The sequence below is a fragment of the Anas acuta genome, chromosome 23 (assembly GCF_963932015.1).
Source record: "Anas acuta chromosome 23, bAnaAcu1.1, whole genome shotgun sequence".
NCBI classification, from domain to species: Eukaryota; Metazoa; Chordata; class Aves; order Anseriformes; family Anatidae; genus Anas; species Anas acuta.
This window is the reverse complement of record NC_089001.1, coordinates 1,967,115-1,994,360: the sequence shown is the minus strand read 5'-3', so window position 1 is coordinate 1,994,360 and position 27,246 is coordinate 1,967,115. Positions and strand designations below refer to the sequence as shown.

The window sequence follows — 27,246 nt, the reverse complement described above, 5'->3', positions numbered from 1 at the left end:
CAGACCATGAGCATACTAAGAAATAAAGTGAAGGCCTCATTGTTTCACAATGTCATCTCCATCTCAACAATGTGGAACACGAGGCTGAGAAGGCAGCAGCTCTGCCTCTACGACAGCTCATTGATTTTAACAGCCTTGGCACACTTTTTGCACACAGATAGCTGGAGTTGCTACAGATAAGTGTTTTCATTTTATTCCAAAATAACTGGGAGAAGACGAGAGAAACCAAATCCCAGCCACGTTATTCCTAAATAGCATGGAACACAAACTGACAGAGCAGTGGGACCTTGGTGACAATTTCATTCAAACATAGCTCTGCTAATTATGACACATTTTGTAATAGGAAGAAGTCCTACAAAAAATCTGTCTCTAATTTGTCAGAAGAAAACACCCCTGGGCATTTCTCTCTCCTCTTCCTAAGCTGCTGAAAAGAATCTGCATTTTTTTCAGAGCAATAACAGCAGAAACAGGTAAGGACTCCATTATAGTGTAGAATCATGGTATCAGCTCCATATGCAATTAATTGTTTCAATGCCCCAATTAATAATGAAAATACTCAGATTTTGGCTACAGGAAAACACTGATTTTTAACTCTTTTCTGATTCAATATGAATGAATTATTCCTGCTGCTTGCTTGGGAATGGCAGATTCCCTCTTGCACAGAAAAACACGAGTTAATGCAGGACGGCTTGCAATGGAAAAGGACTCAAAACAGATTTTCAGCTCTGAAAAATGAGACTTCAAGAGAAACCACTAGGCGCTGATAACAAACATAGGCACTTTCCCAGCACCATTTTGCAGGGAAATAAAATAAAGGAGGGGAGATGTAACTCTCTGGAGCTTCATTAACTCCCACCTGTTTTCTGAGAAAGCCCTGCTCACCCCGCTGCCAGCCACCCCCCAAAACCACGTCCTGCTGGGGAGGGATCCCAGCTTGTGCCCCTGCACACCTGCCCCGTGCCCCTGGATGTGCCCCACAGACGGGCTGTTATCTCCAGACACAGCAGGGATCCAAGACGCACGTCCTTTAGCCCGTTTACAGCATGGCAGAATGTGAACCCTTGGTTACACGACTTAATCTCAAGCAGAAAGAGAGAACAGCTAGACAGAAAACCAGATAGTAAAGGTAACTCAAAGTGCAGCTCAGCATGTCCCACCCTTATTTAACTAAAGGAGGCTCACTCGGTTGAATTACAACTTGTGTTCACATTACAGCAGGTGTTAGCTAACAAAACCATCAGGCACAAAGCAGACAAGCCACAAACACATGCTGTAAGCCACATTTAACCTCGGGGTATGACACGACCTGTCTACAAGTTAAAAGATGTTAAGCCACTGTTGCAGACTTTAATGAAATTCCTGTCTTAAGAGACGGCTCTCTTGGATGCTGGTCGGTGATGAGCTGAAGCTGTCGAGTCTGAGGATCAAATGGAACTCTGTGGCCATAGCCTAACTAAAATCATCTATTTTTCTCTTGAAACATACAGAAGTTCCCCAGTGCTGTCCTGGCAGCAGGAGTCTGCCAGGTGGTGAGGATGCTACCAAGCAGTCTGCTGCCTTCACAGGAGACCTAAGATGAGATACAGCGAGTACTCACACCATTCTGGCACCTCTGGAGCTTCATTAAGCTACACACATTTCCATGTTACTTTGCCAATGGATTTCTTTTTTCTTCTGCTTCTCTTTCTTCCTACTGAAGCCAAGAAGAACCATAAGGCATAACAACAGAAGAAGAAAAAACACTGAAAATAAAAAACAACCCACACAGAGAGAGCTTTTTCATTCTAACATAGAACAAATGCTTTTATTGCACTTTTAGAAAACCTGCATAGTCCTAACAAACAGGCTTACCCTCTCCTCTTACAGCATTTGGTTTAAAAAACTGCCAGAGTTCAAACACAATTACAGGCTGCTCATGAAAGGAAATCCAAATGGGCTTGCTTTTTTTTTTTTTAAAAGGAAAGTTAATTAAAAAATTAAAAAAAATAAAAAGCTGATTCTAACCTTTACAGTTATCATCACTAATCCAGCACTGAAAATCCACCAGTGGTGAGAAGGAAGTTCACTTTCCAACCCAAGAGGGGAATACGCTTCAGGGGTTTTCTGTCCTTTAACCAGTCAGCTATCACTGTAGCACAAGCGTGGTGGAGGCAATCTTTACAGTTCTGTCCTTTCTCTTGTCACTGCCATTATTTGCTTTTGACTTTCTCAGAGGAGGAATCCTGCATATTTTCTTTTGCCAGTTAAAATACAAGAGGCAAATGCCTGTTTGACTTCACTGAAATATGCAGTTGCATGCATGACTGACCACATGATAGAGAGTGAGTGCCATTGTTCCTCTCAGCTTCCTAATCGCACAATTCAGACTTCTGCTAGCAGAAGCTTGGCAAGATCTGAATATATAATGTCTTGCAGCTAATAATTTAGGAAGATGTAAGTGTGTCTGACAGATTGACAGCTAATAGTTTTGCTCACTAGATGAGCCAATCTCTTCCTCTGCTATTGTCACAATCCCAGTGATATGTGCCTGCTGGACAGCGGAGAAAGTTGCCAAAACAAAACACACAACTCCTCATTTGGTCTTGGGAATATAAAGCAGATGGAATTGTCAGGTACCTGTTGGATCATATTAGTAACAGTGGCTCATGTCCTTTGCATGCTTACCTAACATATTATCTCAAAAGTGCAATATTGCTTTTTATTCATTTGTATTTACAAAGAACACAGGCCTGAATATGAATCACCAATTCTCTTCCCTCTCCCTTTTAAACGCTGCCTGATGGGAGGATGCTGTGAAGGCGGGTGGTTTATAGCACACCGTATCGGGGGGAAAGTCTGCCATCTATTTTACAGTCACAGTCGAGGCACCATGAATGGACTCCATCACGGCTGCAAAGCGGCTGCAGAGGTCGTACGGGGAGTTGGGCCGGATCTTCGGGGGCTCTTTCAGCACAATGACCTCCGCAGAGCAGTCGAGCAGCCTGGGAAGCAATTCGCCCAGCTTCATCTGCAGGTTTGCTGTCAAGGGGGAAGAGGATGAACTAGTCAATGGGACTGAAACAGTAAAAGACCAGACAGCAGAGGGTTTGAGGGCTCCAAGCTAAGAAACAATGATGCCTTTCTGAGAACGATCACCCAAACCTGAGGAATGCCCGCACCCTGCACACAGGGATGAGCAGCATCTGCTGACGCACTGGAGTCATTGCACCAGATGCTAGCCTGGATCTCACTCAGCACCCAAGTCCTGTCTCTTGTGTGGAGTCTATGCTGGGCTCCGTAAAGAGGAGAGCTCTGCTGACACCTGGCTGTCTTAGGGCAGCACCAGATGCTACCAGGGTATCAGGTTTTCTCAGTTCAAGATGCTGTGCTTGCTGAGAAGTCAGAAATAAACTAAGTGTTTCAAGGCGACTCTCAAACATTGGCTTTATACTGGAATTAACCAGACTTGCTACAACGCTAATGCTGTTTTAAATGGCCTTTCAGTTCCTTTCTAATTAAGATCTAGACACTGCCCTGACCACAAACAGTGTGAAAAAGGTAATGTGGGCATTCATTCCCTACCGTCCATGTCTTCTTGTCCCAAATAGGAGCACCAGCGGTTTCGCATGACCTCAATGGCATCCAGATCTTCTTGGCAGATGTCACAGGTGCTCATGAGGTGCATGCAGGGGATGATCAGCTCATTCAGGATACTAATGCCCTCTGCCACGCGAGCTTCTTCACAACTCACAAACAGAGATGCTGCCACCTCATTCAACTTCTAGGAGAGGAGGGAGAATCGGAGAAAGACTTAAACAGAACCAGGTGCTAGGTTTTGATGGAACAGCAACCTTTATCAAAGGAATCACACTATAGAAAACAAAAAATGTATGTGTTTATATACATATATGCAATTTGTTATATATGCATATAGCATACATATAGCTTATTTATAATTCTGATCTTAATATTTCCCTTTAACAAGGTTCCTCAAAAATCACATCAAACCTTCTTTCATTGCATTATTCTAGATTTCCATGCTACTGATGATACTCAATAAGGGGCAGAAGCCACGGTAACAGGTGTAAGACAGAGTCACACTGGGCTTGGAAACCACAGAGCACAAACTAACAACAAATCTAGTTTTTATACTGCTTTTTTCTTCCCACTGAAAAGGGCATCACCTTTTGTTCAGAAAGAGGAAGCCATCAGCATCAGAAATAAATATTGTGAGGGAAGGAAGCTAACAGACAAAACCCAATACAACTACTGCTTTTTTGAAAAGCGCTGACTTAAAAACCCAATAGTAAGTTCAGCTGTACTGGAACATTCCCTGGAAAAAGCAGCATGTTAATGAAATGTGCTCCTGGAAGGGGATATGGTCCAATCCGATCCTTTGGGCAACGTGTACTGAGCAGCAAGTGAATTGCATCACAGTACAAACAGAGCTGATGTTAACCAGGCTGCTTTTACCATTCCACAACCCTCCCCAAATGAGTTGAGCGCACTTCATTACGCACCAAGAGACACTTTCTTCTGTACAAGGCAATCAGTGATTCATTCACTCCTCTGTTGGTTCCTTTCATCAGCAGAGCGGTGTTACTTTGGTAGGCATAGACCAGGTAGGTCAGGGACTCCTGGTACCTAGGAGAAGAGTGTCAGCTGTCCAGCTCACAACGTCTGTCGCTGTCACAAGCTACAGTGTGGTCAATCATGTCAACTTGGGAAATATTTTCCATTTAGCTTGAACAGTAACTAACATCAGACCCAACAGGAAAACTAAAATTTCCTTGCCAAAGCATAAACAGATGCTCTATGTCAAATTAAGTAATTTTTGCCCTGCGTTTCAAATGAGTACCTTATGAATAGCCCTTTAAAGTTTGTGTATAACTGGCCAAGACCATGAATGCCAACATTTTCTGCGCTGCTCCAAGAACTTTGCACTTTGGGAGAACACTCACAGAAATGCAAAGGATAATATTTTCAGTTCGTTTATATATTTTGACCTTATAAAAACCCTGCTGAGAAAACAGAACAACTGCTGGATCCAACTTCTTGAAGAGTTGATTGAGAGATGTAAGTTCAGAGAATCTCTGACATACTCTTGCCCAGCCTCTTGTTCATGTGCCCACCTGAACTTGGCAGCTCATCACTGCCAGCCACCTCAGAAATCTGTTTCCATCCATGAATAATTCTAGCAGCTATTAATTTTTTTTCTGGATTGGAAAAATCACTTTTCAAAATACAAACCTTTCACAAAACAGCACAGTCTTTCTCCATACTGCGAGTTATGCAACTAAAACGTTAGGGAGAAAAAGAAGGCCCTTTAAAAAAAATCATAAGAGTCTAAAGAGCTCCAAAATGTGTTTAAACCAAGTATAATGCCAGTTCAAGACACTTAGATTTTAGTACAGGAGTCCAAAGGGCAGAAAAAGTGATGGCAAGCATTTCTGCAAACACATCTCTGGAAATAAGAACGTACAGCTCCACTGAGGGGAAGATTAGAGGACACTGAAGAACCTAGATAGTACTTCAGCATAACATTTAAATTGATACCCAAGGTTGGCTCTGCATTCAAGAAAGAGCTACTAGCAAGTCAGAAAGTATATTCAAACACACAATTAAAGTAAGCTTACTTTCTGTTCTGATACAGCTCCAACCCTGTAAGCAGGTAAACAGATACCTTGCGAAAAAGGCTATAGTCTTCATGCCATCTCTGTTGAGGAGGAGAAACAAAGCAGAGTATCAGGTTCAGCTGTAACATGCACACCCAAGTTTTACATTCCTTCACAACTCAGAAGTATAGCAGACTTTACCCTTCAAAGAGATTAACATTCTTAAAAGCCATGCACTCAACATAATGATTTAGTCAACTGCATAAACATTCCTGAAAGCTCAGGAAATTTCCAGTGTACTCGTTCTCCCTCAGTTTCTGAAGACACAAATTTCAGATGAAACCCGTCAAGGCTGTTACCTACAGGCATGCCAGCTACTGCTCTATGTGCTTACTCTGTTCTGTACCACATTCTCAGTTTCCCACATGCTGCTTTGGACAGCACGAGTTCTGACAGTGTGAAGGATCAATCAAAGGTGGCATTTCAGTCCCTTACCTTATACTCCTCCATATCGACCTCGTCAGGACCGATTTCTCTCAGCTTAGCTCGTGCTACCTTCATAATGCTAATTGACCTGCTCCGTATAAGCAGAGATGAGAAAGTCAGAAGAATGGCCCCCAGCTGCTTCCAGATGAGAAAAACTTAATCTTGGAATCTACAGCACAAACCTTTCATCGTAGCTGAGGTTTTTATCTGCAAACTGTTCGAGAAGGGTCCGCTCCACAACCTGTTTGGGAGCATTGTTTTGCAGGAAGTAAACGAGCACATGTTGCAACCGGGCATCATTCTGAGGGGTGGGAGTCTCTTTGGAAAGGAGATAGAGCCTGGAGTATTCTTCATGGAATGCCTGCCAATAAAACATACGTACTGAAACGTCCACGCTTCTGACTGCCTGAATTCTACAGGAGCCAATACAGAGCTTAAATGTGTCCTGCAATGATGGGATTCTCATGGGAGATAACTAGCCTCTGCTGCTTAGTTATGTTCTGTTGGTGAATAGAAGCCCAAAAACATCTGAAGCCAAAATTAAAAAAAAAGGAGGGGGGGGGCATTGTATATCAAGGCAAAGCACATGCATCAGACATGCAATTTTCCAAAGCACCAAGGTGTCTAAATGCTTCTAAACGCTCTTCAGAGAGGGTGAGACACACAACTTCCTCAAACAGTTTTGGTAAGCTTCTTGCCAGTGCCAGGTTGTCATAATCAAGTGTAATCCTCTTGCATCTGTCTTATCTGCATTAAGATGCAAGAGTATTTTGTGATATATATTCTTGTAGGTAAGTAATACAGGTGATTTCTCCCTTGCCACCTTTTGTCATTAGATCTACCTGCCTCTAAAACCTAGCACCAATTTCAGTATTCGGCAGTTTACATTCTTTCAAGACCCTCTACGTCATGCATTCATTTCTTGAAGACATTTTACAAGAGTGGTTATAGTAAGTATGCATTTTCAAGACCAAAGAAAAAAAATTCATGAGCGCTGGTTTATTTCTTGACAATTGCATCAAGGACATGCAACAGATTTTAAAAGGCAAAGAAAGTCTACTTTTCTTTTTTTAAACAGACAGAATTACCTATACCCTCAAAGAATACAAAGAATAAGCAGTATAAACAGAGAAAAGTAAAATCTGCAGTTTCTTCAGAGCTTACAAGCTCTAAAAATTGTTTGGAACAAGGACATCATGCAAGCACAAACAGAAAAGCCATTAGTTAGAAGGAAAAAAAGTGCACAAATCTTTCCTTTCACTTTCTTGATATGTCTTTAAATATAACAGATTCTTCATTCTGCGAAAACTGATTTCCATGCTGCTCAATTTAGCAAACAAATAGAATACCTTAACGAGCCCTGCTTCAGACCCATCTCGATCAAAGGTCTGGCGGGCTTTTGCAATAGCCAGGATGACACCTTGCATGGCTGGACTCAGCATCACCTACCATGAAAGCAGGAAAACAAACACGAACAACAACAAGGAAAACAGTAACAGACAGGAAAAGAAGAAAAGGCATGGTGAAGAAAGGAAAAACTTTCAAAAGATAAAGTCTAAAGGAAATCATACGAATTCAGGCGGAATAAGCCAGAGCTGCTACTTGCTTACATACCAGTTACTCCACCTATCACATGCACTTGACATGCAGATTTTAGCACTTGAATTAGAAGGCTTGTTGCTCCAAGCCTTGAATTTCTAAATCCAGCAAGTGAGAACATAAAGCACACTAACCCTAACCCCTCTATGTCCCACTCACTTTTCTTAAGCACTGCAAGTAAGAAGACAGCGGTGCCTGTGGCAGAGCATTTCATTGTGCTAACTTCATACACGCATGTATTAAGCATAGTCTACCAACTCAACAGGACTTGTGAAAGACCCAGCTTCTAGAATGTTGCTCAAGTATGTATAAGTGAGGTTAAACACTCAAATCAGTAGCTAGGATTCTCTAAGTCACACTACTAGGACTCAACTTCTTCGATAAATGGGACAAAACTGAAGATCTAAAGGGGCTTGTAAATAAACTAATACATCAGGGGCAATTTCGACATAGTTATGCCAGAAAGACCACCCACATGGACACTGAGCAGATCTAAGGATTGAGTGCTTTTTACAGAGCTGCTTCTCTGATGGCATTTAGAAAAGAAGCTACTAATCAATTTGGTCTGGCTACCAAATTTTATTTCTACGGGGAAAAGTTTACTCTGAAAACAGTACTGTTTCTGTGACAGACGTCTGCCGTATCCAGTTTTAGAAAGCTCAAAGCCAACTGACTATAAAGTTATGGGTTAGTGATGGTCAGTAATTAACTTCTGCACTGGGAGCTGTACCTCCTCATTATATCCATCTGCATCAGATCTAACAGAAATCTTCCCCACACTGGGGATTTCCACTTCAGAGACCTGTGAGCTAGTTTGGGCAGGAGACTCTGTTTCTTTAGCATCTTGTGGTTGTTCTGCCTGAACTGTAAAGGTTGTTTCTCCCGGGTGGGCCTTCATTGGTTCTACCTCCTTTGGCTGTGGCCAAGAAGAAAAAGAAAAAGGAATAAGAAAAACAAAAGCAAAATACAGGAAAGCAGGAGGGGACCCAGTTAAATGTGGTACAGCTACATAATTACACAGAAACAGAAAAAGCAAAGGTTTATTAAGAAGAATGATACAAAGACAACAACAGGTTGCTCTCTGGGCCAGGGTTCAGTCCTTACCTTGTAGAGAGCTGCCTCAACACCGTTCTTTTCATAGGCAGTGGCTGTGTTTGCAATGGCCTTGGCCGTCTGATCCTTCACAATCATGGCATGCTCAGAAGACAGAGAACGCACGCTCTGCTCACAGCCTGAAGACTGATCTGTCAAGACAGTGATGTGGCATTAGAACATGAACTGCAAGACACAAACTCAAATGCTCAGAGGGTAAAAGGTAACAAGAAGCGCATGAGATGAAAGCAGCCCTCTTTCAAATTTACCAGGCACACATACCAACTTCTTTAACTGTGAATGGCGTCCGAAATCATTTATATTAGAAATTATCAGCCACCTTCATTTTGTCAAAAACTTGGTTATGCAGCACTAAAGATGTAACACTGCTAAAAGTGCACATTCTCAGGAATTCTGGCCCAACATAACACAATGGCTTTATTAACATTTTAATCTGCTGCACCACCAGACAACATGATACAAGACACCAATTTAATACTTTATTCAAGTCTGGAGTGAGCTTGTTACTCGGTTCCATCAAAATACAATATTGTAACGAATGTTTGCTCTCCATTTACGTCTTCTTTTCTTCTCTTGTTCTAAAAATGCTTTGTAGCACTTCTGTGCATGATTAAACAGCTGCTACATTCATCACAGAGGTTGAATGTATTTCATCGTGAGCTTGTGAATAGAAGCCTCACGAAACCTTTTCAGTGGGTATGGCACACACTGTCAGGGATTGGTAAGTAACACTTTCCCACTCAAGAGAATAGCGCTTGGATATTGTCTACTCAACATTTGTACAAAAAAAAAGTCTGGAAGTGCAATGAAATTAGCTCATTATGATTAAACGAATAGAAAACACCATTTCTGTTGACAAGCCTGGAAGGACAGATGTACAAAAATCATAGAATACCTTTTGTATTGCCAGGACATAGTCCCCACACCAGCCGCCCTTGCTAATTCACTACCTGTTCCTTCAAGATACCTAGACATTTACATAAGGCTCCAAAACGCAGTCTTTATGACCAACTGATTGCTATTAGTTTCAACAAAGATCACAAAATCTGATGTGGTATCACCTAGTCCTGATTCAGAAGACAGGTCCTGTGATTCAGAAGCAGCTGATGGCTCCATCTGAGGAATCTTGCAAGACTGCTCTTCCTCCCACTCCTCTGCCTCCTGCTCAAGTCGCCAATTGTCTTCTTGAATGTAGTGTCTCAGTTCAGGGGGCAAGGCTTCAACCTCCTTCTGAAACTGTCCGACCTCTGGGCCATCATCTTCATCTGGAAGAAATGCATGAGTTGCATATAGTGAAATACATAGGTCAGAAATACATCTGTAGTCAAGGGCTACCACTGTACAGAGAACGGTATTTAAACTGCCCACAGTGGAACAGTCACAATCAAGCTTAACACATCGCATCTACAACATCACATAACATATAGAGGTTGGAAACCACATGGACCCAAAAGCATGAATTTCATGCTGGTACTTATCAGCACCTTTTATATCTACTTCAGTATTAAGTTTCGAAATACCACAAAAGCCAAGAAATACTAGCTTTTGACAAGTCTTAAAACAATCAAAACTAAATGATGAAATCTCTGGTATAAAGATTTTTTCTTACGCACACACCGTAAAAGCGAAGCATTTTTAAAAACAACAGAAATTGCATTAAATAGGGAAAAAACAAAATAATTCATGGGCTCATTCCAGAAACGGACCTGTCACAGGGAGACAAAGAAAAACTTCCAGATTCTCATCAGCAATATTTAGCAATGAACAGAATGACAGTTCTCTATTGTTTGCTTCTATTTATTGCATCAAAATGTACCATGCACGAAATTATTAGGTTCTTCTACAGCTGTTGGCCATGTATAGTGCCACGTGCACAATAATTTATCCACATAACTATTTATACATTGGCACTGCAAACAAACTCACAAGACTAAGCAACTGTTACCAATAACTCATGTAACAGGGAAGGCTGCATAATAAAAGACTACTGCGTAGGTTCAACATAATACATGAAAAAACATAACACACAGAACTCTAAATATGCAACTCCAGTACCTGCAACAAAGCTGGACACCTTATCACTTATGTACATCAGGCAGTAGGCACTAGCATTCTTCGAGCCGCCAAATGAATCTCTCTCCAATTCTTCCCATGATGATTCTGTCACGGAGATGTCATTGTATTTGAGCCAGCTTTTTCGAGGCTGATCATATATGTAGGCCCAGTAGTGACCAGCATTTGCTTGCCCTTCGTGTACCAAGACTGCATGCAAATGATAGGGAACCTGCAAGTTCAAATGGACAGAGTTCTCAGACCTACTTCTAGTAAAGGAAGTTGTCTGATCTCTGTAAAGAAGTTACAAAACACATTCACAGATGTTGCCTTGTACAAGACGAGTCATACATTAAATTTACTGCTGTGTAAGAACTGACTTTTAAGGGAAAAACTTTTTTTTTTTAAACAAATCCTTTCTCCTCTTCATCATAACACTGGGATTTTTTTAAAATACAACAAAGTGGATAACCTGAACTGACAACGATGAACAAAAAACAGTATCAGCATCATCAGATTAATATTTACCTAACAAAGCTGCATTTTTTACCTGTTGGAGGAGAGGGTCACAGTACATTTGCTCAATGGATAGGTTAACTCTGGTAATAGACTCCTTCAGATCTGCCAAGAACATCACGAATGAGAAAAATACATAAAAAATAATGACTACCCAGGCTATTCTGGCCCTCTTCACTTTCAAGAAGTTTGAAGCCAGGCAATAATGATCAAATAAACTTAACAGAGTTGAAACTTGTACAAGGTTATTTGATGGTAGGTCCAAGCTCAGTGGGTATACCATGTACCTCAAAACATGGAGGAGTATTTTTAGATGAGCGGGAACACCACAGGGTATAGCTCAGGATGTATCCAGTTGAAGCAACAGAGAGGAAATCAGGATGGCAATCAACACAAAAATCACAACAAACATTTAGGGCCAACCTTGCACGTCTTGTTCAATCTCATTTCTCCATCGCTGTAGACATGTCCTAACAAGGTTCATCTCTTCCTCAGAAACCACATGAGGAGCCGGCCGTTCAGATATTTCTGCTGGTGAACCAGAAGGCTGGAGTGGCACATCCAATTTTTTCTGCGGTGAAGAATTTCCCAAAAAGACAGCTGCATCTTCAGTCTTAGTATCCTTTCTTTCTAGTATGCTGCAAAACAAAATCCCATAGTAAAAAATTGAGAAGGATTTAATAAAGAAAATAAAAGAAGTTAAACAAAAATTACTCAAGAGCCAGAGCAGATATTTTTATTTTAGGATGGTACAACACAAAGAAAAGAAATTAATGGAAATGCAATTCTTCCTTAACAGACCAAATTAAATTATAGGGCAGGACAAATAAAAGCTAAAATTCTTTAGCTAACTGGAAGAACACAGTGAGGAATAGACCCACAATGAGTAATTCCAAAAATTCCATCCCTTACTAGGAAATTAATTTATTTACATAGCATGGAGTGGAGGCCAACCAAACTGGGCAAGTTTGCAATTATCCAATATTGCAGTAATTTAACAGTGATAAAAAATAGTAACCTAATCAAAAAAGAGCATATAATTTAACTTGGAATTACTGTTTATGGAATATGGCAATGCTTTGTAAGGAAAAACAAAAAAAACCACCAAACACCAAAAAAAACCCACACACCAAAAAAAAAAACAACCAACCAAAACCAACCAACCAAAGCCCCCCCAAAAACACAGACTAGCTGCAGTATTATACGTAGACAAACAGAACCAAATCAGGAATAAAGTAGCCACTGACTACTTGCACTTGTACAGGCCATCATGCTTGCAAGAGCCCACATACATAATTCACTTTCAGAATGAAAACCGGTAGCATTTAGTTGAAATGTAACGTGTTCTCCTAAAAATGTTTTTTTTTTCTATCTACTAACCTGTTTGGCTGTGAAAGCATGTCCAAAATGCACGACCCAGCTTGGGACTGCAGGACAGTTGTCTCAGAGTCCTGAGCAGAAGATACACATTCAGGAGACGCAGGTACAGCAGACTTTGTAGTGATGAATTCAAGAACATACTGGAGCATGTCAGGTAGTGGAAAGCGAGCTGGGCCAGAGCCATATTTCATGTACCTATAATAAAAAAGCAAAACATTCCATTAATGAAGGAACATGACTGGTTAAGCTTGAGAGGAGCAACAAATAAGCTACTACATATTAATTTATGACACAACATGTTTACAGAGAGCTGACATAGAATAATCATTTTTATTTTTAATTGCTTTGAACACAGAAATCGTATCTCAATCTTAGGACATTTCCTTGTTGAACATTCACAAAACTGCAAAGTTCAAAGTAATTTTGAACTCTCATTATGACAGCATATACAAACCTGGATTTTATTTAATTTTATTTTAAAAAAAGACCTTGCCCTGCCACAATTTCCTTTTCAGAATCTGAAAAATGAGTAGGGCCTATGCACACACACTTATTCCTCAAATGCATCCAGCTCTTCTGTTCCTCAGAAAGCCATGCAGCTACAAGAAGAGCCCTCTGCTATCCCTTTCAGTGTTCAGATCATGTTTCCACTACTGAGAAGCATGCCCCTGCCTTGGCACCATACGGATTCTGTTTGTTGATAGCTGCTGCTGATGTTCCCTCTCTAAAGGCTGGCCATTTCCAAAGCCTAGACTGAGTTTAGGGCTGGTTTAGCAGTAACCTCTTACAGCAGCTCTCCACATCTGTGACAGTGTGTGACATGGTTGTTTAGGGATACATCTGTGGGTTGTCCCAGCTGCGTCCCCTCCTTGCTCACCCCCAGCTTGCATGCCTTGGGGGGGGGAGAGGAGTGGGAAGCAGAGGAAGCCTTGACACTGCAATAGCCAAAACATGGGTGAGTTATCAGCTTTGCTGCAGTCAGAGATCCAAAACACAGCACAGGCTGCTAAGAAGAAAACAAACTCCATCCCAGCCAGACTCAATACAATGCCACACGTGGGCCTAAATATGAACCACTCGCACGATGCCTGCCAGAGGCTATGCCTAACACACAATTCTAAGGCTACTACAGTGCAGGACAAGCATTTGCCTTCCACCTGTTCACAGAATTGTCATAATCGAATATAAAAAAAAAATTAAGCAAGTTTAAAGCTGATTAAAAAGACTTTTAGACAAAGCACCTGGAAAATGAAGCCTTCTGTTTGCCCACAAACCAGATCTTTGCTACTGGTTTTTCCCACTACATAAGTAATGCCAAAAGCTAAGCTGTGAAGAACATCTAATGCAGCACAACGTAGTTTCTTTTTAAAGGTATTAATAGACTTTTTCAAGGAAACATGTAAATACAGTTGACACTTCTAACTGCAGTATTTAAAAATTTGCTCATGTAACAATATCCTTAATCTGCAGAAACCATCAACAAATCCAAGCTTTTCTTATAAAAACACACTTCCACACTCCAGGCTTCTCAGAACACAGGTGTCTCTCCTTCCTATATGTTTTCTCTTTGAATACTTGTTTGAAAGGAAGCACTTACAAAACTTCCACGTGGTACAAAAATAAAGTTAGCTGACTACTCACCTTTCCAGTTTCTGTTGCAGAATCGTCATTCTCTCCTTTAATCTCTTCATTTCTTCTCTCTTCATCTGAATAAGCTCTTTGCTGCAGTAAAGGTACCTAGACAGACAAAGCCCAATCACGTGAAATGTATTTACTTCTTAGATCCAGTCTTTCATAAGTATTTTAGAATCCTTTCCTTGCTCACCAATACTACCTTTTAAATTTCTTGAATTAAAATAAAGCAATAGATTTAAGCATACCATACAACAGAAAATCTCACCTGTCCATATAAATAGTCTGAGGAAATTCTAGCTTGGTGTGAATTTTTTCTGGCTGTCCCAGTGACTGATTGAACTCAAATCGGGAGAGTTCAAAGGTCAATACTGGTGGAAGCTTTGTAAACCAGCGCTGTAAAAAAAGCAGAAATGCCCCCAGGGGGACTTGTTTTAAGATGACTGCCAAACAGCACATTTTAGACTGATCCTAAATATCTAGCTGTCTTTAAATTCTTAATGTTTATGGAGTGACTAGTCAGAAAATCAAATTTTATGAGATTAAATTTCTTTCACTTGCATTTTACACTTTTACCATGAAGCAACCTCATAATAACTTTCAGAAGACTAATTTTCATTGCCTGACACATCCCAGCTTGGTAGCTTATTAACTGGTCCAGCACTGAACTTCAGAAAATTACCAGACACTACACAAACTCTGGATGTCAGCTACAACCCTCTACAGTAGTTATTTGCCAACATAGATCACATCCAATGATGAATAACAAAACAGAAATCCTTAAGCAGTGTGTTATTCCTTATCCTCTCTGCGTCTGTTTTAGAACTATTCAATTTAGGAGATTCAGATAAGAAACCCACTTTCTATATATATAGCAACTGTTTCAAAGAACCATGCTGAAAGAAAAAATCTTGGTTGAATTCATACTTCCTCTGCCTTACTGGGTTCACAAATATCTCAAACATCCACTTCCCGTTTACTTCACCTACCTTAGCATGGCACCAAACAGACAACACTCTCTGTCGGACTCATGATGAACACACTACGATCATTTTCTTTTGCATGATTCATGTCAGATATCCTGCCACAATAAATCTGCCCCACACCAAAGTGGAACAGCAAATTTTATATCTAAAAGAATCCCCTTCACTGTAAATATATATATAATTTTAAATGCTTTGGAAGGAAGTGGCCAGTTAGCAGAGCTTTTTCAGAAGCAGCCCAATCTTCAGAACAAGAGAACCCCAAAATTACACACCTATTACCTAGGGGAAACGTAATTCTAATTAATCCTTGTGATCCTTTAAAGCTTCAGTGCACTCACCTAAGTTCTCCAAAGACAAAATGCACCTTATTCTCTATGCCCCCTATCACGCAGACTTCCTAGAAAGTAAAATTAAGATGCACTTTTTCCAACCATATTTCTTGGAAATAGAGCTTTTTCGTTCTGTCTGCACAGACACGGAAAGACTAAAACATCTCTGTCATTAGTCCAATTTCCCCCTACCTTTCAGAAAAGGAGTTGAAGAAGCTAAAAACCTTGGATTGAAGTGAACCTGCCTGATTAGCTCTCTGTATCCCTTTGTCTCTGGCACCAGCCTACACCAATTTCAACTAAATGTGCTGCAAATGCATCCAAACAGCTTCATGCAGGAACTAGGAAAACCAGAAACAATCATTTGAGACCAAAGTCAGACAGGGCTTAGCAGCACAAGATTTCATTTTTCTTTTGCTAGTTTAAAGCACAGCAAGACATTTTCAAACCTTCTCATTGAACAGAAATACTTTTTTTATCCCTTCTAAGCCAGACACCTATGCAAAATTCTTAATATTATTTCTCAGTCTTTCTCAACCTAATTTCTCACCTGTTCTTAATATATATAGAATGCTGAATATAATGATGTACCTTAGCTTTCTAGTTTGCTGCAGATAAGTAGTTCATGATTGATTTGTGATTTGCAGGATTTAAAAGAAAAAAAATCAGCACAGTCAGAAGATAAGAGTGAAAATGAAAAGAAAAAAAACACACACTGTAATAGGGAGAAAGATACAAATTCCAAATGGCATACCATAGAGTTAAGCACTGTACTTTTACCCTCCGAAAATATGGAGGCAGTGGTTCTCCCCCTACTCAGGTACAGGTAGGCTTCAACAGAAAGAGAGAGACTTTATCACACTTGCATCAGAAGCAGCTCTTTACCTTTTTAATTTAAAACAAACTCCTCTAATTGGTTACATAGGACAACACATCTTTACAAATAAACAGACTCAGTATCTACGTAACACTAACATACATTTATACGAGCTTCCAGGTATGCAGACAAATTTTTTTTATTCAGTTAGTAGCGACTGTTTACAATTGCCATTTAAAGTTATCACACTATACTGAGACACACCTGTGCTACACGTATTGAATTTTTCTTTAGAAAGCAACCAAAACCTCAACAACAAAACTTGCAACTAACCTCCTGTCCATATTTCACTGACTGAGTTGCCGTCTCCTCATCCATTTCTCCCTCCACCATGGCTCCTTCCAAGCACTCATTCAAGTTTCGATAACCATTTACCTGCAGGGGATACTGACCGAAGGTTTCGATCTTGGAAAAAGTGTTGCCTGGATGATGAAAATGATACAAAACCCATGTTTTTGTCAAGTTATCATGAGAGGTTGTCATGGGCACCAGTTTAGATGCACTACTTTTAAGAAATGAAGTGCATATAGCTTTCTACATGTCTGTCAGGGTAAGCCTCCTTACAGAATAAGTGCTTTCAAACACAGAAGCACTTACAAGCATTCAATACTTTCAGAAGACATATTTTATAGATGTTAAAAACAATTTTATAAGAAGACTATTTGCAAGTTTACTATAACAATGAAGATCCAGGCAAATTCATCAAGGATATGCAACAAAACCATGTATTATCACTGCCATAAATCATATTTCTTAAAGGAGTTAAAAAGTGAATCTACCAAAACCTTAACTCACCTTCATGGACACCTTCAGTCAAGAAAGTGCCATAGAAAAGTTGTACCATTGGGTTTTCAGATTTATCTGCAGGGCTTCTGTTTCAGAAAGAAAAAGCACAGAATTCATTTGCAGCTTTAGGCTGCAAAAAAGCCTTAACTCTTAATCTAAGCACTTGCTTGGCAATCTTCCTACAATCAAAAATACAGTTTTCTATCAAAGCACAAAACAGAGAGGAAGCTTCTCATATATTTCCACACTCAAAAGCACATAATAATACTGGCAAGGAAAAAACAGTGAACTATTTTGAAATAGTTAACAAAAAAAAAACAAAAAAACAAAAAAACAGAACACAATCAAAACCAACCAGGTCTTTTTACACCAGTCTGTTGAGTTCCCTTAAAGCTTGTATGCTTTGTAGTCCATACTGACATTGAATACTGTCCTACACTTAAGCAAGAAATGTAGATCTAACAGTCCATAAGCACATTTCACGCTGACGGAGGATTACCATCAGTAAACAAAGAAGTCTTTTTCATTACTCAAAATTTTCATTTAAAGCCTTCTCATTTATTGAGCAGACACATTTAAAATCTGTTTCTCCTCAGTGACAAGTCAAACTCCTGGTATCATAAAAAACTCACTTGACATTCACAGCAAGCTGGAATGCATCTTCCAGCCAATCCAGTAGTTTGTGTGTAAATTCACTCACATCTTGCTAGAAGAGAGACAAAAGTTGAGAGTCAAACATACCGAGAAGGATGTGTTTTCACACTCTGCTGGTTTCACAAACCTATGTGAACAAAACCCAACCAATACTGCTGTACCTACCCATCCGAAAGAAGCATGAAACTGAAGTGCTGCGATGATTTAGACCCATAGTGAACACCCTGTTCATCTGCAGGCTAGTGGGAGGAAATTATTGTGATTACTACCCAGATGGCACAGGGTACAGCACTGTTACAGTGGCTGTTTAACTACCAAGCGCGTACATTTCACCTAAGTGACACAGGGACAGCTGCTTGTCAGCTGACCAACAAGCGAAGAGCTCTCTGAAAATAAGAGGATGAAGTGAAACAGAATTTCTGTTAGCAAGTGCTGGTCTGAAAAAAAAGCAAAAGGCTTTGTAACGTGGTTTTACCTGCTGTTCTTCAGCTGATCTAAATGCATCTCTTAAAAGTTCCAGTGCTGCAGAAGGGTCCACAAACTTACGACGTGTTCCCAGCATTAAAGCAAACAGACACTGCAGTTCTTGCATGAATGCAATATTTCTTTTTCCCTGCATTACAAGAAGAAGAAAAGCCAAACCCTTCCTGCAGCTCAAAAAGCAGCATTTAAAAACAAAGTGCAAACAAACATGCACATGCCTTAAGAGGTAAGCTATGAACCAAGGAAAGAGATGACATTAATAAAGGACAAAAGCAGAAAGACATGCAGTGTCCTTTTTCGGAAACAATATGATCTCCCAGTGGATGCATGGGAGAAAAAAATAACTTATCAGGAACTTTAGAGAAAGGAGGTTCCAGAAGTAATAGTAGCTAAAAGGTAAGGTAACTTCTGAAGTTCTTCTTTACGCACTTTGGGATTTTTAGAATACCAAGAGCACAGACAAAAGCAAGTACACTGAATCTCCTAAATGGTGGTGGCCAAAAACGAGGATGACATACATAACAAGCAAAAGATAATTCTATGTATAACTTTCCTTAAATATTTTCTAGGCATCTTCTGCTGACCACTCTCAGAAGATGCTGGAGCTAGCAGGCCTTGAGACTGCCTTAAATACCAGTTCTTCTGAGGAGCATATAACAAACGAACAATCTGCCAAGAAGTTTTATGGGTCAGATTTCTCCCTGCAACTCATTTAGAAGCTCTAGAGAAAAGCTTACTTTTTTTTTTTCCTACAGCAATTCTGTCTTTGTAAAACATTTCCCAAATTTGTCTTTAAAGCAGCTAGGCAATTTAAGTGTTGTTAACATATGAACAGAGGTCTCAGAGGGCCTGTTTCAAATTAAATCTGTTTAAAGAAAGAACAAAACAGTATACCACAAAAGGGAAACTTCACAGCTTTACGTGATGAAAACTTACAGTGCGACTACGACAACTTTCAAGTACATTTTGTGGCACAGAGTAGCCAAGGACCAGCCTCCGAAATTCTGGCAACTGGAACAGAGACTGAAAGGAAAGAAGAGGTAACAACTGATCAACACCTACGAGGATTTGACTCATTTCAGTTTTATGCACCACTGACTCTTACTCCACAGCTTTTTCTGTTCACTGCTAATTCTTCAATGGCCTTGTGTTACTACATAAACATTCAAGAAGTACTGGTGTGGTACACAGACTGCTTACATCTGCACCCTCCATATTCCTTATGCTCCTCCAAAGAAGAAAATCTCATGCTCCCAGTTCAGGCCATATAATCAGGTTAAGGAGTATTCTATTCTGTACAGGCAAGCTTAGAAAACGCATACAAGAGCAAGTCACACAGAAAAATGAGCTAATTTGCAGCTTTTTTACTTCTTAAAGCTAGAGAGCCATGATTGATTAACATTTATCTGCTATGTAAAATGGTTAGAAGAGACAAATTTGTTCAGTGGCACTTAGTGTTGTCTCTTCTTGTTCAGGTTATCACTAATAATATACACTGCCTAGTTGCTTATTAGTTCAAGTATCTGTGCCACTGTATTCCATTAACCAGAACCTGATACCCCAAGTGTTATAGAGCTAACAGTGACGCCAGTATAATTATATTATCAGTTCCCCTTTCCAGTCCAGTTTCTGTCATCCATTAAGTATTTGTACATCACCGCACCAAAAAAAGCAATTGCACACACACACTGATTATATGCATCTATTTTTATGCAAAATCTCTTTTTAACTGCTCTTTTTTTTAACATATGCTTAGAGTAAACATCACGTAAAATAAAAACAGTATTATCTGAGGATAGCCACATTCACTCCTCTATACAGGAAACTACGAAGGTATTAAATATTTAATTTTAATTGATAAATATTTTGTCTCCAAGACTGCAGCTATCACACAAGAACGTTGCCATTAGATTACCTGTATGACAGCGCTAAACCAACATGTATTACCAATGTTTTTCATTCCAACAGGCCAGTCGCCCACTCTTCTCCAGTCACTCTGTTTGGGATTCTCTCCCCAAACTTCACAGCGTTTCCTTTTGGAACGATTTTTGTTTTCAGCAGAATGTACTTCCTGTGGTCTGTCACAAAACATGAACACTTCTGTGAAACACCATCTCACAAAGAGTCTCAGAAACTCTGGAAGCTGTACTCTAGTCACAGGCAGGATGCAGAGCTGAACACTGTCAGGTGATATCTGGCACTACAGGCAACAAATATCTCACCTGACTCCAAAAAAGTTCCAACTCTGAAACGAGGTGGATGAAAAACAGAACTGGAAGATAATTTGAGATGATGGAATGAGGTATTAGATATGCATGTTTTTCTTTGTAAACTAGCTGCATGCAAAATTAGTATCTAGTGCTACTTAGTCATTACTGGAGGCAAATTCAATCCAACCCAACCCACTGTAAAAAGGAAAGAGCTACAGAGTGACTAGAGCGAGGTGAATTGATACATGAGATTTCACGGTGTTTCTTCAATAGGTGCTACGATACCAGTAAAGCATTGCTTTGTTTGGCATGTCAGCCATCTCAGCAGGAATCAAATAAGACACAACTAAAGTTATTTTTTCTACTTCAACCATCACGTTGCAGTGCTGCTCCAAAAGTAAAGATCAACTATACCACCAAGAAGATGATAACAATCCACACGCTGTCTAAAAGCAGCAGATACACATCTTTTACATGATTTGTTTGTTTTGCAGTTACAAAAAATGTAATCAGCTTAAGAATCCACCTACAATATCTGGCAAAACCAGAAACAAACTTCAAATCCACTGACCTTTCAGCATCTCTTTCTGCAGCCTGACCTTTTGGTGATTCCAGTTGTCTGAAAACAACTGTGTGGAGGTCGTCTTTGTTGTTAGGGTTGAGAGCAGCACCATCTAGAAGCAGAACAGCATTCTAATCAATTTTCCACCAGGTGGAAGCAAATGTTTTCTTTGAAAGGAACTTCTAGAAAATGTTACACTTCACAAACATGACTTTTAACATGATGCAAGCATGATTTTCTAGTAAAAGTTATAAGAACAAATTCTTTTAGGTTGGATCACGCTATGAGATCAAGGTTGTAGGAAAACTAACCTTACCGATACCAAAGTGTTTTTTTTTTGTTGTTGTTGTTTTGCTTTGTGTTTTTTTTTTTTTTTTTTTATTTCCCTGAACCATCCCAAGGCAAGTGACAAATATTAGCAAAATCTGTGCCAGGACAGGAATGGGAGAGATTCACTGGCAGAAGCTCAGAGGCTCAACACTTTCCGTTTTATCTCTAACAACATTTAAGAACTCTAGGAAACACAGTGTGAGCAGAGATGACCCACTTACTTTGTGGAAGCTGTTTGCCCACAGCACTCCCTTCCCAAGCAGATGGCTCTGCAGCAGCTGTGTCCTGAGCAGGCTCTTGAGCATGCTCCTCCGTGAGGAAGGTGACTGCTTCCATTAGGTCTCCATTAGCAGCCTAGGAGGAAGACATGGAAGAAATCCATAGTTCCAGTGTTACTTCATCGAAATTTGTATGAAATTTAATGCATCCACAGTAAAGATAGGCATACTGGCTCCAACTTTGCTTTCTCTCATCACAGAAGAAAGCTATCCACTGACGACAAGTAGCAGTAAAAAATGAATATAATAAAGGCTACAATTTATCTGATGGAAAGCACTTTGCCTTTATTACTAGAGCATTATAGACTCCATTAACTAATTTCATTTCCCTTGCCAGAGATTCAAATAGCAATAGGTCTGCAGTGCAACAGGGTACTTAGCCGCAGGGAGAGACTCAACAGGAATCAAACTCTCCAAGAATTTCAAGCCATATATATCCTACCGAACCTGAGGCGTTCTTTAGACCATCACTGCAGGCTACGCACGCTGCAGTCACTTGACACAATGCAGCACAAAATATCTGAAGAACATGCAAAACACTGATCCTGGTTCATTCCGGAAAAGAGCTCAAATAGACTAGTTTTCTATTTCATTTTAAACAATGAAGTAAGTGTTAAACTACTTTACATTTATGCTAACGTTTTCTGAATGTTATTTCTCAATGAAACTTAAACATTTCCTTAAATGAGTCCTTTTGTATATAAACAAGTCTCTTTGTATATAAACAATGCAACTCTTGCTGACACATCTCAAGGCAATAGCGTCTGATGATTTCAGACTGACGTAGCTGTGATCAGTCAATACTACAATTTAGGATATCAAAACATGCATTATGAGAAAGGATCTTTCCAGATAAATGTTGTTTCTCTAACTGCTTGAGATGATTCTGTCCCTTCACTTTACAGCAAAAAAGACTGTTCTGGTGATGGACAAAACAACCACACGTCACAAAGCTGCCAATGTCATTTCAGTGGTCTGTACCTCCTGAAACAATTTAAATAAAGAAAAACAAACTTTGTCCCTCAAAATTTGCGTTTACTGTAACGCATGGTAACAGCCCTGTAGGAGCAGAATTACCAGAGAATGTCTACAATGGTTTAACATGGCAGGTGCTGTTGCAGCTCAGAATTTAAGGTCTACTATTGGGAAAAAAAAAAAAAAAAAAAAAAAAAAAAAAAAAAGGGTTCTCAACTTCACATCGAGCTTTTGTTTCAGATGTGGCTGAATACATGCTAGCCCTAAAATTCTATTTCCTTCTGACACCAACAAATGCTGGACTCCTGTACCTATTTGCCTCACGGATATATCTGAATGAAGTAGAAACCGGGGTAGAAAATAGCGGATGATTTATGCTTCCCCTCTTAGGAAGCAAGTCGTTCCATTCAGGACACGCTGTGTCACTGGCGCAGGCCACACACTATTTCAGCAAGGATTAGTTTCTTATCAGCCTGCAAAAATGCCACTGCGTATCTGACCCTTGAATCATGTTTCAAGAGAGCCTGAACTTGCCTGATTTTGGGGACAAAATGAGAGGTCTTAACAACATATACAAACCTTCAGAGCTGCTTGGAGGAAAGCTGCATCCTGAATTCCTGTTATCTCTTTCAGTTGGTTTAAAAGCATCTGGCAATCCTACAGGCGAGAAATAAAGAAAGCTAATGTAAAAAGGTGACCAAGAAAAACATCAAGCTGCTTCTGCAATGCTTGCCAAGGGCTCACCAGAGCATTTGTTCTTTCCTTCCTTTTTACTTAGAGATCAACACAAAAGCTCAGTTAAACGTGCCAGGTAACAAAACCAACATCAGCTTCAACATCATAGTTAGATTTTCTATTTACAGACTAATTTTCAATCTGTTGTACATTTTGAGCATGTTAGCAGGCCCCAGATGAAGCACCACACACTCCATCAGATGAGCCACACCTGGGGGGCACCGGCACCGCTCTCCTAAAAGCAGTAGCATCAGCAGCAGGACATATAAGGAACCTGGTACGCTCTTGGGGGATTGGAGAGGGGCTATTTTAAGCCTGGCTGCACATGCCACTTGTGCACGTCATCTCTCACTCACAATGAGGCGTCAGAAGAGGGGCCCAAGAAGTTTCCATGGCTTTTCCTTCCCACCTCACAGCAACTCCAGGTTTGGTCAGCTACTTACTGTTGTCTGTAAGCCACAGCCAACAATATATTCTGAGCTTAGCCACCTAAGAACATTTCTGTAACCATTTTCCTAACAGATGTGTAAAGTGTATAAGAATTTGATAAACTTCTGAACTTTACCTGCAAGCACGCAACGCTGCCTATACAGAGGTTTGCACGAGCGGCCAGGCGCACCTCTTTTTTCAGAGGAGCAGTCACTGCACCCACCAAGTGCTGCAGTGCTATGAATAACTTCAACAGCATAGTTTTGGGGAATGCCAGCTCCCCCAGCAGCGAGCAGTGAGGTCCCATCGTCCCCCTTTGGAGCAGCAGCTGCCGGCAGCCCAGCGCCAGTGAAAGCTGACCCCGGGAGATGCAGCTCTGCAATGCTGGAATCCCGCCTGGCGCAGCACGGATTCGATGCAGGACAAACAGAGAGGACTGCCGCGTGTGCCTGACTGGTAAAGGCTATCTGGCATCCTGCTGCCAGTACAGGCCGATGGATCCTGGGTTCTTCAGATCACACGTTTAATTAATCTGAACTGGGAATGCCGCGGAGCAATACAATAAATTCAAATTTCTGCTTGCTCTAATCGCTGGGAAAAATCTTACCATGTTTTAATGCAACTGGAGCACAAGTTGCAACCAGGAACGTCAGCTACTTTTTTGAGCTATATATACATCTGTACTGCTGACAGATGCTATTCCATGCACAAATATCTTAAAAATAGCATGCATCCACGCAGGTGGCTGGTTAAAAGATAAATCCCCCCCCCTTTTTTTTTTGATGGGAACTCTCTCAACACGTTACTCATCATATTCCCATTTAAATTACCCTTTGGGTAAGCTGCTACAAAAAGCAGCACGTGCGTACGTGCACACATCCTTCCCAATGCCTCACACACGCTTTTTCAGTCCCTGCACCTAAAAACCAGAAGAGCTGAGATGTTCTGGAAAGGCTCACGGTGAGCCAGCAGCACAATGAGACGCTGCGATAAGAAGCCAAGAGCATGAGCCTCAGGACAGGAATACTTTCACTACAGCAAACCAATTACATCACGTTGCTAATTTTGCTACCTTAGTGAGCTGTATTCTCGTTGGCTAACCCTACCTAACGCTGCGGGGCATATGTTTCCATCGGAGAAAAATCCATGCTAATAAACCACACTGCGATAATGAAATCCAAGGCAGGACAGGGCATGATTTCATCAGCTTTTCTTCTTCACCGAAAGAAGGACTCGCAAAGGCTGCAGTAAACATAAGAACTAATTACCAGCCCACAGCTCTAAGTTACCGCTTAAAATTCTACTGGATTTCTAAGGCAATTTCATTCAACCTTTCATAAGAAACATTTGTATTAACAGCAGGAAGTTTATCCCGTACAACAAGTTTCAAGAGGCTTGTGGCTGACTGGCAGCCCACAAAAACCAAGGGGAACCACGCTCTGTGCGTACAATTTGTTCAGTTTTTGGAGAGAATTTTTATTTTTCTAACTAGCCTGGTTGATTGCTTTTGGAGTTATGCTCCGTGGTACTTTAAAACAAGCTCCAGAGCTGTTTTCAAAACAATAGTGGTAGCATGCTACAGCTGTTAATACACATCGCACCTTTAAAACCAAAGCAAACGCTGAAATCTGACCTCCCAGAGAAATAACAACCACGATGACAGTGCTATTAGTATTACATTATAGCACCAGGACCTGACTCTCAAATCAAGATGCCGGGAGGAATGGAAGGTATCGGAGATAAAAATGATAAAGCCTGTAGGTTTTGCTATTTTCCTTAATATGATCTGAGCACAAGTAGTTTGTTTTGAGGAGAAAATGGAAACAGAGAAGGGTGTAAATGCGGTGCATAAGTTCAAGGGGCTCCATAAATAACAGCGTGCAAGGCAGATGTTGGAGCTGGCACAGAAGAGGCATGCGGAGCAGATGACCTTCAGCCACTGCACCTCAATTGTGCTTTTTATCAACCCAGCAAAATGGATATGAAGAGGCCTGCAAACCTACTGACTGTAGCACCAACAATGCTCACATTCCTGAAACGAGACCTTTTACAAGCCAGCATCCATCACAACAAGGAGCGACGGCCTGCTGGCTCCCTGTCCGTCAGCACACATGTACAGGAGCCTGTACATCGTGCACCTTCCTGACCTGGCCCTGCACAAACCTGGAACTGCCGCCACACAAACACCTTCTAAACGCATGGTGTGCTCCATCAGTGCCTTCTTCCTGCAAATTCCTTCAATGCTGCCCCTGAGGAATACTTCTCATGAAGTACTCTCTTCTAAGAGCGCAGAGATGCTGCAGGGCTCTCAGAGCAGAGCCACGCACCCTGCTGAGTGCCCCCATCCCCAGCCCTGCCTGCTGCAGGTGAGGCAGCTCTGAGATTTGTAACAGGCGGCTGGAAATAGGTCCAAAAGGTACCGAAGAAAGGTGAAAACTCAGGAGGGATGTTACAGGGGGGAGAATTTTAGAAGGCTGGCAAGACAAGAGCCATGCCATGCAGGGCTACCTGCGCGCCCTCTGGAACAAACTACAGCCTCACCATGGTACCAGAGGAGAGTTTAAAAGCAAACCGCACCGAGCCCAGCACCGAGCCCAGCACCGAGCCCAGGCCGCGGCTTCCCCGCCAACCGGGCCGGGCCCGGGCGAGGCCTCCCCGGGGGCCGCTCCCCCCCCGGTTCCCTCTCCCCGTCCCGGTGCCGCCGCCCCCCTCTCACCGCTCCGCCGCCTCCCGGGGCGCCGCCCGCGGCCTGCAGCTCGGCCGTCATGCCGGCCGGCCGCCTCCCCGCCTCCGCGCATGCGTGGGCCGGGCCCGGCCGGGGCGGAGCGGGCCCCGGGGTCGCTGCTGAGGGGAAATAAAAAGAGAGTTGGGGGCGGAGGGACCGCGAGGCAGATCGTGACCGGGGGTGCCTCCCAGTATCTCCCAGTTCCTCCCAGTTCTGTCCCAGTGCCCATCTGACACAGGCTCCAGCACTGCCCCGCTGTCAGGGCTGAGCCCCCCCCCCAGGTGCAGAGCCTCGGGGCTCGGCGACCTCCGGGGGTCTGCCCCGGGTGGGTGGGCGAGTCCCGGAGCCTGAGGTAAAAAGCATCACGAAAGGAAGGTTTGTAACAACAGAGGGGGCCAGATAGCTGCTTTCTGCAGCTTCCCAGGCTGCAGTTATTGGCCTCGTCAATAATAGGAGAAAATAGTTTTTTTTCCCATGTTTAATTTCACTGAAGCCCTGTTTCATGGCTTTTGTAT

At 41.4% G+C, this 27,246-nt stretch overlaps 1 protein-coding gene across 5 annotated transcripts; it reads right to left on the bottom strand.

The window, feature by feature from the left end:
* Nucleotides 1-1,773: 1,773 nt before the first annotated feature.
* Nucleotides 1,774-26,860, bottom strand: USP28 (ubiquitin specific peptidase 28). 5 transcript variants are annotated; one of them, XM_068659368.1, is made up of 26 exons: nt 26,723-26,860; nt 23,422-23,499; nt 21,811-21,943; nt 21,269-21,371; nt 20,403-20,565; nt 19,424-19,510; nt 18,480-18,617; nt 17,983-18,056; nt 17,360-17,436; nt 16,838-16,986; nt 14,641-14,768; nt 14,382-14,477; nt 12,741-12,935; nt 11,784-11,998; nt 11,395-11,465; nt 10,848-11,076; nt 9,854-10,057; nt 8,784-8,923; nt 8,410-8,595; nt 7,430-7,525; nt 6,263-6,441; nt 6,090-6,168; nt 5,616-5,695; nt 4,500-4,623; nt 3,562-3,760; nt 1,774-3,018 (listed from the first exon to the last, which is right to left on the bottom strand). In XM_068659368.1, exons 1-26 carry the CDS (start codon nt 26,771-26,773, stop codon nt 2,843-2,845), a joined length of 3,450 nt encoding a protein of 1,149 aa, XP_068515469.1. In that variant the 5' UTR covers nt 26,774-26,860; the 3' UTR covers nt 1,774-2,842. The 5 variants fall into 5 exon arrangements, with proteins under 5 accessions (XP_068515469.1, XP_068515470.1, XP_068515471.1 ...); XM_068659369.1 differs by lacking the exon at nt 8,410-8,595; XM_068659370.1 differs by lacking the exons at nt 7,430-7,525; nt 8,410-8,595.
* Nucleotides 26,861-27,246: the final 386 nt, after the last annotated feature.

Coding starts and splice junctions, on each gene's coding strand:
- USP28 (XM_068659368.1), bottom strand. CDS start 26,773: ATGACGGCCGAGCTGCAGGCCGCGGGCGGCGCCCCGGGAGGCGGCGGA. Junction 18,618..19,423: donor AAAGTTGTCGTAGTCGCACT/GTAAGTTTTCAT, acceptor CTTGTAATGCAG/GGAAAAAGAAATATTGCATT. Junction 7,526..8,409: donor CAGATGGATATAATGAGGAG/GTACAGCTCCCA, acceptor CTTTCATGGTAG/GTGATGCTGAGTCCAGCCAT.